Source organism: Kogia breviceps, chromosome 2 (assembly GCF_026419965.1).
Source record: "Kogia breviceps isolate mKogBre1 chromosome 2, mKogBre1 haplotype 1, whole genome shotgun sequence".
NCBI lineage: Eukaryota > Metazoa > Chordata > Mammalia > Artiodactyla > Physeteridae > Kogia > Kogia breviceps.
Genome location: NC_081311.1, coordinates 63,216,501 through 63,232,038, shown reverse-complemented (window position 1 = coordinate 63,232,038; position 15,538 = coordinate 63,216,501). Strand labels below are relative to the sequence as shown.

The 15,538-nt window shown below is 52.0% G+C and overlaps 1 protein-coding gene across 16 annotated transcripts in view; it reads left to right on the top strand.

The window, feature by feature from the left end:
* Positions 1 to 15,538, top strand: part of PALD1 (phosphatase domain containing paladin 1) — a 118,804-nt gene that overhangs the window by 24,780 nt on the left and 78,486 nt on the right. For all 16 annotated transcript variants that reach the window (XR_010838941.1, XR_010838943.1, XR_010838940.1 and 13 more), the window contains exon 2: positions 12,839 to 13,052. Coding sequence is in view for 11 of the 16 variants with exons in the window: in XM_067025454.1 (XP_066881555.1) it covers positions 12,868 to 13,052 (185 nt within the window). In the remaining 5 variants the exon portion in view is untranslated. The remainder of the gene's footprint in view (positions 1 to 12,838; positions 13,053 to 15,538) is intronic.

Below are 15,538 nucleotides of genomic sequence, written 5' to 3'. Positions count from 1 at the left end.
TGGACCAGGAGGGCAGAGGCATGGAGGCAGGGAAAGGCCAGATGTGTCCTGGGAGGTCCAAGCAGTAAAGGGCCTTGAGCATTTCTGGCTGGCAGCTCTGGAGCTGCTCCCCTAGGAAGGGGCCCCACGGTGGGTCTGGGGGCAAGAAGCCCACCAAGCCCCTTCCTGAGCTGGCAGCCAGCGCAGCAGCTCTGCTTCTGGCTGTTTTACACACAGGACTTCCATGAAGGATTGATTTTGTGCAAAGGATTGAGCTGCTAAAATGTTGTCTTACCCATCTTGTCCAGCTCCCTCACTTTTCAGGTGGAAATCAAGTGTGGCCCAGAGAGGGCTGTGTTGAACTTGAGGCCTCTCAGAGAGCCTGTGCTGGAGGGAAACATCTCCTGGGGCTTTTCCTACTCCACACCGTAGGGCAACTGGGACCTGGCTTTGCCTGGAATGTCGGGGGTGTGGAGGGTAAATAGGGGATCATGAGGGTGGGAACGGGGTTCTTGAAGGCCAGGCAAGGGAGTCTGGACTGGAGGCCGCCGGGGTGGGAGGGATGGGGACAAATCCCAGAATTGGGTCATGGTTCTTCCCAGCTCCTTAAAATGATACTTTGGGTCCCTGTGGCATTGCTGGAGGTCAGAATTGGGGTTCAAGTGTAAGTTCCCACTGGCCTTTTGGGGCCCAGTCCCTGGAAGCAGCCAGGAGAGTATCAGCAGGGTCAGGGTCCTGGGCGTGGTGTCAGGAGACTCTAGGTTTCTGCTGACCTTGAAAATGCCCAGATACCCAGCTTCTTTGAGCACCATCACTGAGCACGTGAGCATGTCCATATACTTTTAACCCTGCTCTCCCCAGGGCCCTCCCCCTACTCCCAATCTGAGATGGACAGGGGCTTTAGGCTCTTTCAGGCACAGAATGAATATCCTTCCCAGAGTTGACTGGCGCCTCTACACTCCCCTCCTGCTCGTCCTTGAAAGAACCTACAGGCAGGGTCCCTCCCAGCCAGATAATACCTTCTTGTTTTCCAGGGAGTTCCGCTGCTCAGAAAGGCCCCCTAGAGGGACACAGAGAGACTCCAGATGGAGAGACTTGCGATTCCTCTCTACCTTTTTGGAGGAATGGAGCCCAAGGGTCTACCTACACTGTAGAACAAACATTTAGCAGCTTGGAACTTTCTAGATTTATACAACTGGCTCGGGGAAAGCTCCTGCACCACATGGCCTATCAGTTGATGGTCCTGTGACACGTGTGCGTCTCCTCAGCTGCCCCATGGGCCCTGGTGGCCAGGGATAGTGTCTTCTGTATTCGTGAGCCGCCATGGCCCCAGCAAGGGCTGGGCTCACAGGATCCTGGCATCAAGACCAGCAGGGAACCCAGTGTTCTACCGTGAAAGGGGAAAGAAGGAAGTTGTGCCTTGTGGTGTATGACCATTGAGGGCCAGCCCTAAAAATGACGGAGTGCCTTAGTCAGGATTAGATTTGCCTGTGAGTAATAGGAAAAGCCAAATAACAGTGGTTTACACGAGATGGAAATTTATTCCTCTGTCCTGTCCGAGCCCAGAGTTTTGTGGTCCAGGCCTGGTGTGGTGGTTCGGCTCCACAGATTCCCGGGGTGTGGCTTCACGTGCTGGCAGTTCAAGATGGCTCTGAACCGTCAGCCATCGTGCCTATATGTTCCAGGCAGCAGGATGGAGGAAGGGGGGCAAAGGGGGCTCATAAGGAAGGATCTGGAATTTGCCAAGGGCACGTACTGCCCCTTATATTCCATCGGCTAGAATTAGTCACCTGGCCCCAGGTAGCTGCAAGGGAGATAAGGAATGTGGCCTTGGCCGTGGGCAGCCAAGTGCTCAGCTAGCTGCCCTGTCCCTCCTCTGGTTTGTTTAGTGCAGATGGAGGGAGGGAGGGGATGAAGGCACTGTGGGCATTTTGATCAAACCTGAGGATGTTCCCAGGCTGAGAAACTGGGCCAGCGGTTCGGGGGCAGCAGAGTCTCACCCAAGGAGATTTCTCAGGAGGAGGCCAGTCCTGCCTTGGGACCAGAAAGGCACAGGCCTCATGCCAGGAAGGGAAGCAGGGGCTGAGCCTGAGGGAGAAAGGCTTTCAGGGGGCTGGAGCCAGCCCCGTGGTGTGGTCAGAATGAGGGAGGTGTGGGCCACCCTCTTCTCAGAGGGTCAGGGTGTGCTGAGAAAGTGCTGTCCCCAGTCCAAGATCCCATATAAGCAGAGCTTCCTATCAGACACAGCTGACCTACCATGGGGAGCTCCAGAGATGGGGGGTTCCCCAGGCCTGGAAGCAGGTAACTAGGGGTGCTGGAAAGGGCCCTTTTCTTTCCTGAGGGTCCTGAATTCCAGGAACCCCCAGCCCCACTGGAGCACCTGGTAACAAGTTCCAGGGTCTCTGCTGGCTGCGGAGCAGGCAGGATCCCCCTCTCTGCCCTCCGCCTGTCATGTGAGCCCAGAGGGAGGCTTGTTGCCCCTTCGCTGAGGGCGGGGGCTGCTGCTCCACCTGCAGCTTCTCCCGGCCCAGGGGGTCCATCTGCAGGGTGATCCCCGGCTCTGCTGCTGCCCCACTGGACCCCACTCTCCACAGCTCCTCGGCTGGCCGCCCGGTCACTCTACCTACCTTCATCCCACCTCCAGAGGCTCCCCCTGGTTTGCAGGCTGAAGCCCGGAACACAGGGCCCACCTCACGGAGGCAGCCCGCCTGATGAACACATGGCACTATTTCCAAACATTCATCCACCTTCTGTTTTTAATTTTTAACCATTTTGTTTTATGTTTTTTTGGTTTAGAAAAACTAAAAACACTTCAGAAACATATAATTTAGCTGGTGAAGGTCTCCTGCAATCTCAGACCCCAGACAGCTTTATTTTTTAAAAATTGATCTTGTCCTAATTTTAAAAAGAAGGAGGGGACTTCCCTGGTGGCGCAGTGGTTGGGAGTCTGCCTGCCAATGCAGGGGACACGGGTTCGAGCCCTGTTCCGGGAAGATCCCACATGCTGCAGAGCAGCTAAGCCCCTGCGCCACAACTGCTGAGCAGCCCCCCCTCGCCACAACCAGAGAAGGCCCGCACACAGCAACGAAGACCCAGTGCAGCCAAAAATAAATAAATGTTCTCAGTGGGACAGAGCCAGGAAGGACACAGGACGGCCCCTGCTGGGAACAGCATGCAGTAGAAGGGAATGGAATGTCTCATTTTGTGACGCTCACAATGGGCTGTGGGAGTTGAGGGATGGGGGTGGGTGTGTAGTCAGTCTGGGAGAGCTTCCTGGAGGAGCTGGGCTTTAACTTCCAAGGGCGGGTAGGATGTGGGGGAGGAGGGCAGTCCAGGTGAGAAAGTGCGGGGTGGGAGCATCTTCCCCCGCACCCTCTTGTGTACACTGAGACCTGCTCCTTGATGCCGGGTGCTCACTCTTCTGTGAGTCCTGAAAGCTGCAGATGCCCCCAGGTTATCATCTGTTCATCTTAGAAATATTTCCTGAGCACCTACTGGGACCTGGGCACTGTTCTGGTGCTGGGGCCATGGCGTGGACAAATTAGGCACCGTCCTGCTCTTGGGAAGTCAGGGAAGCTGCTGCTACAGACATAATCCCATCAATGAGGCAATTGAAAAATAAAAGGAGGTCATAAGCTGGAGAAGAATTGAGGGGTGTGTGTGGACAGACAGCATCGCCAGGACCTCAGAGAGGCTTCTGAGGAAGGGCGTTTGAGCCAAGACTAGGGGAAGGGGCAGCCACATGAGCAGGCTGCAGAGTGCTCCAGGTGGAGGGGTGGTGGGTAAGAAGCTTTCATGAGTAGGAGAGAGTCTGGGGTGTTGGAAGGAGGAGGAGGACGTGGCCAGTGGCTGGGGCATCATAGCAAAGGGAGGGGTGGGGGCCTGTCTGCCGGGCTGAGGGGTTTGCGTGTTACAGTGTGATGGAAGGAAATGACATGACCTCCGCCCGAGCGCCCTCTGCCTGTGATCGTCCGTGTTCCCGTGATAATCCTTCTATTCGTACAGTCTGGTGGGGCTTTTTGTGTCTTTGTGGTTTTTCTGTCTCTGCAACTGACTACAGCCCTTGAGGGAGGCTAGACAGGGTTTATGGCTCCCACTTTGCAGAAGAGGAAACAGCTAAGCAGGGCCAATGATGTGATTGAGGACTTTAGAGATGCTTCTGGCTGCTGCATGGAAGATGGATTGCAGGGGTCATCCATCCTTCCGGAGGGAAGGAGAGAGACTCCTGGAGGCTGCTGTAGTCACTGTAGGCAGGGGCCAGTGACCAGTAGTGGCAGAGCAGTTTGGACCGACCAGGGGTGCGAACCTGTTCATCAGTGGGTGGGCTTTCAGAGCAGTCAGAGGACTTGCCCAAGGCCCCAGAGCAGAGCTAGGCTCTCTTGGTTCTTGATTAAGACCAGAAGCAGATGGAAATCTCCCTAGGTGGTTCACCGGGCAGAGTAAAACGGGGAGACTTGTAATTCTGTGCTACTACAGTAGGGCAGCTGCTGTGGTACAGCCCCACTCGGCCCTGTTGTTTGCCCGGGGTGAGAGCCAGGGGATTGCTGAGCCCACTTATTCCCTCAGACTGTTCCTTTTATAGGCAGTGTCTGGGCACGGCCCTGGCCCTGGCCCTGGCCTGGGAGTGTCTGGGAGGTTTAGATCTGGTACCAGTCCGTGGTTGCAGGGAGGGGGTGTGGAGAAGGTGGGAAGAGAGTTCAGGCACAGTGGGGCCTTGGGGGATATGAAGGGCTGCTGGGGAGTCGCCCCTCGCTGTGTTTGGGCTGGGTGGGTGTTGCCTTAAACACACATTCACTTATTTCATTCCCATAGGATCCAATTAGGGAGGTAGAGTTATGGTCCCCAATTTATAGTTGGGGAAACTGAGACTCAGAGAAGTTAAGCATGTGCCACACGACTAATACGTGGTAGAGATGAGAAGATCGGAATCAGCCAGATTTTGGCCCCAGAGTCCATGCTTCACATAGAGTCGAAACCACTGGTTCTCCCAACTAGGTGTGAGGGTGTTGGGCAGTTCTCACTTTCTATCTGTTAGATGGAAATGCTGCCACTGCCTTCCTGGGGTTTCCTCACTCCTCAAACAGAGGGTTTTAAGTTCTTGCCTGCAGCAGGCATTGGGCTCAACTCTGAGGACCCTGAGCTGCCGAGAGGGACCCTCAAGGACCACAGAGGACTTGAGACTCAGCAGCACCATCCAACAGGAGTACAGGTTTCCCTGCTATCCGGAGGTGGAGCATTTCTGTGGAAGCTGTGTTAGCTGAAATGGCATCCAGCGGAGAAACAATTACCTTAGGACAAATGCACTTGCTAACAATGCACAAAATAAATTGGATAAAGCACAGATGCTCACCGACACAGTTCAAACCTCTGGGCTTGCTACTGAGATGCTGAGAGTGGTTCTTGGGAAGGAGCTTGGCGAGGGGTGCACAGCCCCTGTAACGGCTCCTGCAAAACAAACGCTCAACACTATTTTTGTTTTCCCCTTTTCTTTGTGGTAAAAGCAAAATCTTCTTCAGATTTCTCTTGGTTAGCGGAAACAGTTACTAATGTAGGTCTTTCGTAAAAGCAAAGTGGCATAAAGTGAACTTTCAAAAAATGGGGGATAGCTGTATAAAGTGAACGATGTTTTTTTTAACTGAAATATATAGTTGGTTTGCAATGTTGTGTTAATTTCACCACATGTCATTTTAACTGGCCACATAAAAAAGTAAAAAAGTAATAGGTGAACTTAATTTTAGTAACATGTATTATTTAATCCTGGTATATCGAAATATTATCATTTTGACATATAATCAACATAATAAATTGTTAATGAGATATTTCACTTTTTTTGGTACTACGTCTCCGAATCCAGTGTGTATTTTACACTTGCAGCACATCCCAGTGTGGGCCAGACACATTGCAAGGGCTCAGCAGCCAGTGCAGTGGTGGTTACTATATTGCACAGCCCAGCTCCAGAGTCTGATTGATCCCTGCCTCCACCTCTGCAGTGCATGATAACAGTTGATTTTTAAGGAGGACTCACTGATCAGGCCCTGTTCTGAGGACTTTTATAGTTACACAGTGGACCCTTGAACAACACAGATTTGAACTGTGCGGGTCCACTTATATGTGAGTTTTTTTCAGTAGATAGCTACTTCACGACCTGTGGTTGGTTGGATCCAGGTACACGGAACTGCGGGTACGGATCTTAGACTGCCTGGAGGGTCAACGCCCCTAACCCCTGTGTTGTTCAAGGGTCAACTGTATTGTTGAACCTTCATAGCAACCTATCAGGGGAGGTACTGCTGTTGTCCCCATTTCACTGATGTGGCAGCTGAGGTCCAGAGAGGTAGCTTGGCTGAGGTTGCACAGGGGGTGAGTTGTGGAGCTAAGGAGGAAGGTGTGATGAGGAGGGCAAGCTCCTCTTGTTTTTAACAGATTTATTTGGGCAAACTTCATTCGACAGAATTCACCCATTTTAAGTGTACAGTTCACCACTGGCAAATGTATGTAGTTGTGTAATCACCACATTCAATACATAGAACAATTCGATCCCCTAAAGGTGCCATTGAGCCCCTGTGAGGTCGACTCCCCTGTCCCTGACAGCCATCGATCTGCTTTCTGCCCCTGTAGTTTTGCCTTTTCTCGGATGTCATATAAATGGAGCCATACAGTTTGAAGTGTCTGGGGCCTGCTTCTTTCTCTTAGTATGATGTTTCTGAGGTTCATCCCATGTCATGTGTATATCAGTAACTTGTTCCTTTTTTCATTGCTGAGTAGTATTTCATTGTATAAATGTGCACGTTTTTCACATTTTTTTCATCTGTTCACCAGTTGATGGACATGTGAGTTGATTTCAGTTTCGGGCTACAATGAATAATGCTGCTGTGTACAAGCCTTTTTCTAGACATGGTTTCATTTCTCTTGGGTAGTTAGTTACCTGAGAGAAGAATTGCTGAGTCATATGGTAATTGTATGTTTAAATTTGTAAGAAACTACAGAGCTGTCTTCCAAAGTGTCTGTGCGATGTTACACTTAAGCACCGTGTCTCCAGTTCCTCCACAACCTTACCAACACTTGATGTTTTCGGTCTTTTAAAATTTGTTATTCTTTGGGACTTTCCTGGCAGTCTAATGATTAAGACTCCGTGCTTCTACTGCAGGGGCTACGGGTTCAATCCCTGATCAGGGAACTAAGATCCCACATGCTGCGCGGTGCAGCCAAAAAAAGAAAAACAAAATTGTCATTCTAGTGCATTTTGCTGATGACCTAAGATGCTGAACATCTTTTATATGCTTATTTGGCATCCGTATGTACCTTTAAATCTTTTGCCATTGTAAATTGGATTTTTGGTTAACTTAATATTGAGTTGTAAGAGTTGGCACCTCTTTTTTTGGTTGGGATTAAATGAGATAATATACGTCAAATGCTTTGCAATCAGAGGTCCACCCACTGGCCCTCCTGGTGTCCCTCTGGGTCAACACTCAGGGTCACTGGCTGTCTCAGGCATCCTGTTTAGACCCTCCCCTTCCTGCTCACCCAAGGAAGGTAGGCATAGGAATCACATATTTGACCAACACCCCTTGATTTGGCCAGCAGTACAATGTCTGCTCAAATCGATCTTCCTGCGCTCTCAGCAGAAGCTTCCCCTTGCCTCAGGCCAGAGTCAGCGTGGCCCAGCCAGGGGGCCTGGAGTTGGGAGGCAGGAGCCCTGCGTCCCAGTTTTGTCCTTATGACCTCTTCCCTTATGACTTGGAGCTCATCACTTTCTCTCTCTGGACCTCAGTTTCCTCATCTGTAGAAAGAGAAGGTTGGACTAGGTGACCTCCAGGGGTGTAGCCAGCTCTGAATCTCTGCTTTTGGGGGCCTTGGTGACGGCCATTTGTGGAAGTTCCTGTGATCACAGCATTCCCTAAGGCAGGACTTGGGATTTTGCAAGAGGGTCTGGCGGGTGGGAATGGCAGGAGAAAGGGATGGGGCAGGGTGGTGGCTGGGTCAGGAGCAGATGTCCAGCTTTCTGCTTCAGTTGCAAGAGCCAGACTCTGCTTTGGAAAAGCCACCACTCATCTTTTCCAAGTCCATAGCATTTGACAAGCTGGAGGTCATGGCTACTGTTCCATGACCAAGACAGAAGACATGGGAGAGGGGGGACTGTGAGCTTTGGATTAGAGATGGGGAAACTGAGACCAGAATGGTGATGATTCACTTCTATCAAGAATCATATGAAAAGAACTGGACTTGGGCTCCTGCGATGCTTAGGTCCGGGGCCTTAGGAATCAGCTGTTGAACCTCTTGTCTGTCATCCCCACTCTAGGACCCAGGATGGTTGTCTGCAGCATCCCCTTGGCTTGAATACAGCCATTGACGAGAGGCTCACTGCTCCGGCAAGCTGGACGTTTATGCTGTAGCGTCAGGCAGTTAGTTGATGACTTGGAGCTAATATTCCAGCTCCTGAAGTTTGATTCTTCTTGGAGAAATGAGGTCACCTCTCTGTGAAAGATTCCATAGGGTGGTTTCTTTTCTCTCGGGACTGACTGCTGTGTGATTGCCCAGAGGCAGGAGGGTGGCATGTCCATGTGTGGAACTTTCTCAAATGCTGTTGTAATTGCAGCCCAGATGATTCTGTGGCTTCTTAGCTGGTCACTGAGGACTTTCGTGGGTGAAATGGAGTCTGGAGTCCTCGCTCCCTGCATGGGAGACTATGCATCTCTTTTCCCCTCTAGGAGGTCGTGTCTGGGTGCTGTGGCAGAGAGTGGAGTGGATGGGGGTCCCTAAGGTCCCTGAGTGGCGGTCAAGCAGGTCCAAGAGGGAGAGAAGAGTGTGTGGAGTGTTCTTGCTGTCAGGGTCAGCTGTGAAGAGGCAGGGAGGCAAGGTTATGCTGCCACTTAGCAAAGGCCAGCTGTCCTCACCTGAAATGGACACAGTGAGGCCTGAACCTTATAGGTTTGTGTGTAGGGGGCACTATGTGTTGTAAAGCACCCAGCATGATGCCTGGCACTTAGTAGGTGGTTTGAAATGTTAACAAACAGAAGCAAAGGAGAAACGTGGAAGGGACCTGTATTTGGTGGGGCATGGTGTTCCCTTAAAGCAGTGGTTCCCTTTTTTATTTGCCAAGAGCCCCTGTAGCAGAATGGCAGAAGCTCACAGATCCCTTCTCGGAATGATGTTTTTAAATGCACAAATTAAATATTTGGGATTACAGAGGGAGTAAATTTTATTGAGAGTGCTATCAAAATACTAAAAACCAAACTTGTGATGTAGTAATACGTGTCCTTAGATATTCTTGTGTTAACAAGATAATCCATTAAGTGAGTTAAGGTTAAATTTTATTTTTTTAAAGACACATCAGCGTCAAGGCTGCTGTTGCTTGGCTTTGATGGGGACATTCATCTGGGATGTGCCTTTGAGGGCATGTGGCCAGCATGATGGACATGCAGGCATTTGCGATTGGTTCGATGGTCCCAAGTGTGGAGAACCCCATTTTGCAAATGGCATGGCAGCTTCTTTACAGCTGGCTTCATAAGGTGAGACTAGGCTTCTCACTTGGATCGTCACATTCTCCACGCTTGTTGAGTGAAGGGCGGTTGTGAGAATCTGGATCCTGCTCTGGGGGATCAAGACCACCAGGCGCAGAGTTGCCCAGAGTTGGCCGGTCCTGTCACCCGAGATCTGGGGGGCAGGGGACCCAGGTCTGATAATTACAGAGGTGTGAAGGGAGTGATGAGCGCAAGCCACGTTTCCAGATACCTGCACGGCTGCTGTGTGATGTGAAAACGTCTCTGAGCTCAGTGGTGACTATGTCCTGGGCTTTGCGACACAGCAGGAGTGGCCTTCACTTGTGGTTAAGGAGATGTTAGCTTTTATTTAGAAGTTAGGAAAATAAGGCCTAATTGTTTGCGAAACCATCCAGACTCATAGACCACCCCCCCATCTTACTATCTAGTCTCATCCTGGTCCACCCCGATTCTCCCCCCAGCAGAGGTTTGAGCACTAGGGACCCCACCTACATGTCTGCCCTTACTGACCCCTGGCCCTGGCAGTGGACAGCAGTGGTATCACCACTAGGACTGCCGATCTTAGGAGCCAGATCCTTTTGGAAGGGGCCTTCAGACTGTCCCATCCTTCACTGTCATTTTATGGCTGGGGCGGCTGAGGCCCAGAGAGGAGAAGTAAGTTGCCCAAGGCCCCACAGCACGTGGCCAGAAGGATGAAGGATCCTTTGCTGGCGAGGCTCACTCTAGGTGGGGTGGAGAGGCTTCAGGGGGAGAGTTGCAGAGTGAGAAGCCTGGGAATCCCAGGGTTTCCCCCTCCTCTAGACATTTTGGAGACAGGTCAACTTTCAGACGATGCGGTCTTTCCCCCACTCCTGCAGCTGTGCACATCTGTATTGTCTCCGGGCTGTCCTTATAGGGACTGGCTGGGGCCTGTCACCGCCTGTGGAGCCCTCAAGAGATGAAGAAGGCAGGAGCTGGAGCTTTGGGGGAGGCGAGGGGCAGGCGAGATGGAGGTGCCAGGCCTGGCCCAGCCCCGTGGGAGCAGGGCCCAGCCTTGGCCTGGCAGCTGTAGCCAGCTGTTGCCTCCTGCAGGCCCTTCCCATGTCCTGTCCGTCACTCCCTCCTTTGGGACAGCCTCCCGAATCCCGTTCTTGGAGGAGGCTGTCCCCACCCGTACTTCCTTGGCCCAGGCTGCTGAGAGGGGTCTGGGGAAAGTTGGTGAGCCACGTTGGGGGCCTGCTGTGGCACGCCAAGCGGAGAGAAGGTTCCGGCCCTTCTGACGGTCAGCTGGGGGTCCACTGTGGAGCCCCTCACCCGCTCTGAGTGCCTGTGTTTCTGTCTGGAAACAGAGGCTCATTCCTTCTACCTTCTACCAAGAAAAAAAAAAGAGAGATTGTACCGCGTGTGGAGAGTCGTGATGAGGCTCTTACAAAAACATTTGGTTAGCGTGTTAGCAGAGCTGTCACACAGCTGCTGGGAGTTGTCAAGGGTGACAAGGCTGGGCCGGAGAGAGGTGGGGAACCCTCTCCAGACTGGAGAGGGAGAGGGGGTGCTTTGGGGTGCTGGGAGGGATGGAATGAGTAGCCATTCTGTCTAGGTGGCTCTGAGGAGGCGGAGCCTGAGGGCACAGCCGGGGGAGGCCCTGGGAGCGCCCGCCTTGGGACCAGGAGCTCTGACTCAGGATCTGGGAGGGGAGAGGGTGCAGTGAACTCAGCCTTCAGACTGATCTGCTGCCCTGGTTTCATGCCGACCCCTGACCCCACCATCCACTGCCTGAGGTGCCGCTGCTGCTTATGAGAGGGCGTGGGCTGAGCGTGGATGGTGGGGGACAGGTAGTCCCCGCTGCCTGAGGGGGAACAGCTCATGCCAGGCTGAGGGCAGCTTGGGGAGCGGAGGGGAGTCGTCAGGTTCTAAAGGCTGCTTATCGCCTCTGTGTTCTCAGTGGGGAAGTATCTCAGGGTGCAGGTCGGGGGTGGGGGCTGGCCGGGCATGTCACTCCCTCCCCCTCCTGATCCTGGTCTGTCAGTGCCACATGGGGCCAGCTGCTGCTGGGCTCTCAGAAAGTTCTTTGAGCCTCTGTCTCCCACATCTATCGCCCCCTGTCTTGGGTCTGTGTGGAATTCCCAGCCCCTTCCCTTCCCAGCGGGCCTGGTTCTTGGACGCCTGAGCCAGTCCTCCCCATACCCTCTACCAGCTCTTAGCAACTCTCCTGGCCTGCTTCCCCAGCTATTCTTTTTATTTGTTTAAAATAGATTTTATTACCCAGTGTTCAGAGGAGAAAAATCAGAAAATGCAGATAAGGAAAAAGGAGAAAATAAAAATTGTCTATAATCTCATCACAGGTGATGACTCAGGTTAGCATCTTGATGTGTATCCTCCGGGATTTTTCTCCTGCTACATGTTCATGCCTTAAAATGAGATTATAGCCTGTACTTGCTTTGCAGCCTGCTCCTTCCATTCCTGTTTCCTAGATATCTTTCCACAGCCGTCAGTAAGATATTTTTAAGGCTGTTTAACATTCCACCTTAGAGATACCCCATAATTTATTCAGCAAATCCCGTTGCAGGCTGTTTCCAGTGTTTTGTTACTATAAGTAACATTACGATCAACAAAACACCCTTGTAGCTCACTCCTTATGTGAGTCCTTAACTAATATTTCCCTAGGAGGGAGCCCTGTGAGAGGAATTTTAGGAGTCCACGAGGATGCTGGCATGCCGGATGTTGGGCAAAAGCTTTGGCTGCTGCAATGTTGATGGTGTTGAGGTTATTGATGTAGAGTTCAGGGGCCTGGTGCTTTTGTTGAACCCTTGATCTGCTGAGAACTCACCCAGTCTGGACTTCCCTGGCCTCATTTTGTGACATTTACGGCTAGAATATCCTCCTGCATCCTGTTCCCATCCAAATCCTTCAAATCTGTCTCCAGACTTCCCTCTGCCTCTGCCTCTGGTTCTCCCTCTGGTGACTGGCCTCCTCCTTCTCCCAGTCTAGAGGGCGTGGCTTCCATGTGGCCTGACCCAATTACTTGGAGCCCTAGGTCCTGCCCTGATGGGGATGGTTAACCCCTTCCTAACTGTCTTATCTTCACTAGGGGAGTGTAAGCTGTAAGGGGTCAGGGGGCTACATCTTCTTGACTCTCCATGTCCATAACTCCCCCCAAGGCAGCAGCAGGGGGCCAGGCGCACAGTAGGTGCTCCGCGAACATGTGCTTTGCTGAGCACCGGCGTGGAGGCAGCAAACCCACCCTCTGTCTCCAGCTGCAGGGTGAGCTGGCCCTCTCCTGGGCCTCAGACTGTGTATCTGTTCACAGGGTAGGGATGGTGGGTGGGCTGGGTCCCTTCCTGCTGTGGCTTTTCCTACCCCCTCCTTGACCTCTTACCCCACAGGTCTTGGGTCCTGAGGCCGCTGGCAGACTATGGGTACAACGGCCAGCACAGCCCAGCAGACAGTCTCAGCCAGCACCCCCTTTGAGGGCCTCCAGAACGGCGGCACGATGGACGGTCGGCACTCACTCAGTGTCCACTCCTTCCAGACCACGGGCTTGCACAACAGTAAGGCCAAGTCCATCATCCCCAACAAGGTGGCCCCCGTCGTGATCACGTGAGTGGCAGGACGAGTGTAACCATGTCCCCTGAAGACATAGCTGGGGAGAGCTGCCTGGAGGGGTGGTGGCATACAGCACTTAACGTCTCCAAACTGCTTTCATAGATGAAGATACTGAGGCCCAGAGAGGTTAAGCAGTTTGTCTGGAGTCACACAGGAAGTGGGTGGCAGAGCCGGTGTCTGTCGCGGGTCTCTTAGCCCATTTTACTTACCATGTCACAGTGCCAGGGAATGTGGAGAGGGAAGAGTGGCTGGGGGAGGGGGGACACCCTTTTGAGAGTAATTTTTGGCTGACGTTTTCAAAGGAAGTTTATATTCTTAGATGCATAAAATGTGGATTTTTTTTTTTCCCCCCACAACCTGTAATTATGGTTTGAAACTGAGGTCAACACTGGGCCATTAAAGGGACTTGGGCTGAAAAAGCTGGAAGCTGTTGGTTAACTCTCCTAATTAGGCCTTTCAAGGATATTCCCAGAGGGGGCTGAGGGTTTCTTCTGGCCCCATATTTTGAGAGACCTGCACACACTGCACGTGTCATGTGGGCCCAGGGAAGGAGTGGGTGCTGGGAGCCTGAGGCCAGGGAGACAGAAGAGACATTGGATGCGTCTCCTGGTGAGGAAGCCTTGTCTTACATCATAGCTGCCCACTGAGCTTCCCTGCCTCTGGACCCCTCCAGGATGGAGGAAGTGGGACATGATGGGCTAAGAATTAAATGTGTTCCACGCAGAGACGTTTGGCAGAGAGTTAGCAGATGGGACCTTCTGTATAAGGAAACCTGAGGAGTGGGAATGATAAATCCGACGTGCTGCCTTTGGGGCCTGACAGGAAGATTGTAGTCATAATACGTTACTGTGCTCATGATAAGGGGAGGAAAAGAGATGTTAAATAAAAGGGACTTGAGGGCTTCCCTGGTGGCCCTGTGGTTAAGAATCTGCCTGCCAATGCAGAGGACATGGGTTCGAGCCCTGGTCCGGGAAGATCCCAGATGCCGCGGAGCAACTAAGCCCGTGCGCCACAGCTACTGAGCCTGCACTCTAGAGCCCGTGAGCCACAACTACTGAAGCCCATGTGCCACAAGTACTGAAGCCCGCGTGCCTAGAGCCCCTGCTCCACAACAAGAGAAGCCACTGAAGTGAGAAGCCTGTGCACCACAACGAAGAGCAGCCCCCGCTCACCGCAACTAGAGAAAGTCTGCGCGAAGCAATGAAGACCCAACACAGCCAGCAATAAAAAAAAAATAAAATAAATTTACTAAAAAAAGAAAAAAGGGACTTGATATATAGTCTTTTGACTAGCAGATGACAAAACTAGGTTCAGGTCTTGAGCACAGTGTTGGAACCTCATGTCCTGGGCCTGGCTCTGCCCCATCCTGCTCTGTGACCGTGGGCAGATACTTTTCCCTCTCGGGGCCTCAGTTTCCTTATCAGGATATGTGGGGATGACATTCAAAATATTTAAGCTTGGTGTGGCTCAGGACAGTCACCGGTCTGCTGCAAAAATCCACTGTAGTGAGACTGTGTGCTCCCTGGAGCCAGCCGTGACCCAGTGATCCTTGGGTTGTAGCTTGTTGGAGGTTCAAGGGACCTTAGAAGATCATCCAGTACAGAGGCTGGCAAACCATATCCTTCAGGCCCATCTCCTGTTGAGTTCGTTGGGACACTGCCACTCCTGCTCATTTGCATATTATCAGCAGACAGCAGAGTTGAGTAGTTGCGGCTGACTGCGTGGCCCACAAAGCCTAAAGTATTTACTATCTGGTCCTTTATAGGAAAGGTTTGCTCACTCCTGATCTGATAGCTGTTAGATCAGATGTGAAAACTGATCTAGACACAGAAACTGAGTCTCGGGAGGCAGAAGGGTTTGCTCGCCACGGGTCCCGTGTGATGGAGGCAGAGCTGGCCGAGGGAGCCCAGGTCTCTGGACTCCTGTCTGTGCTCCCCACCCCGGCCATTCCCCCACCCTGCCTTTCCTTTTGTAAAGAGGCTCAGACCCCAGATCATGAGCTCTGGGAGGCTGTGTCTTATTCATTGTTATAATCAGCACAGAAACTTGTTGGGTCTTGAGTGCACAGCGCTCCTCCTGGTTTAGCATCTACAGAAAGCTGTGGGTTTTGTTTGAAATGGCCGTGTGTGGAGGTAGAACTACTGCTAGTAATTGTAGTTAGATTACTAAACGATCACAGTCTTCGAGACACTGGGCTAAGCACTTACTTCATTAGCACACTGTCTTCTCACAGCAGCCCTTAGGAGATTGCAATTACTGGAAACGGAGCTATATAGCAAGTAACTCCAAAGCCATGGAGTTACTGAGCAGTGGAGTTGGAGTCATACCCAGGCCATGTGGCCCCAAATCCTGGGTCCTGAACCACTGCAGTGTGCTAGGGGGTTGTCTCTGTGGGGTTGTTCTCAGAGACAATCTGATGGAGGGACCGTCTGGGATGGTCCTTGTTAAGCCTTGTTTAAGGAGGCCTTAAACAAGACAGA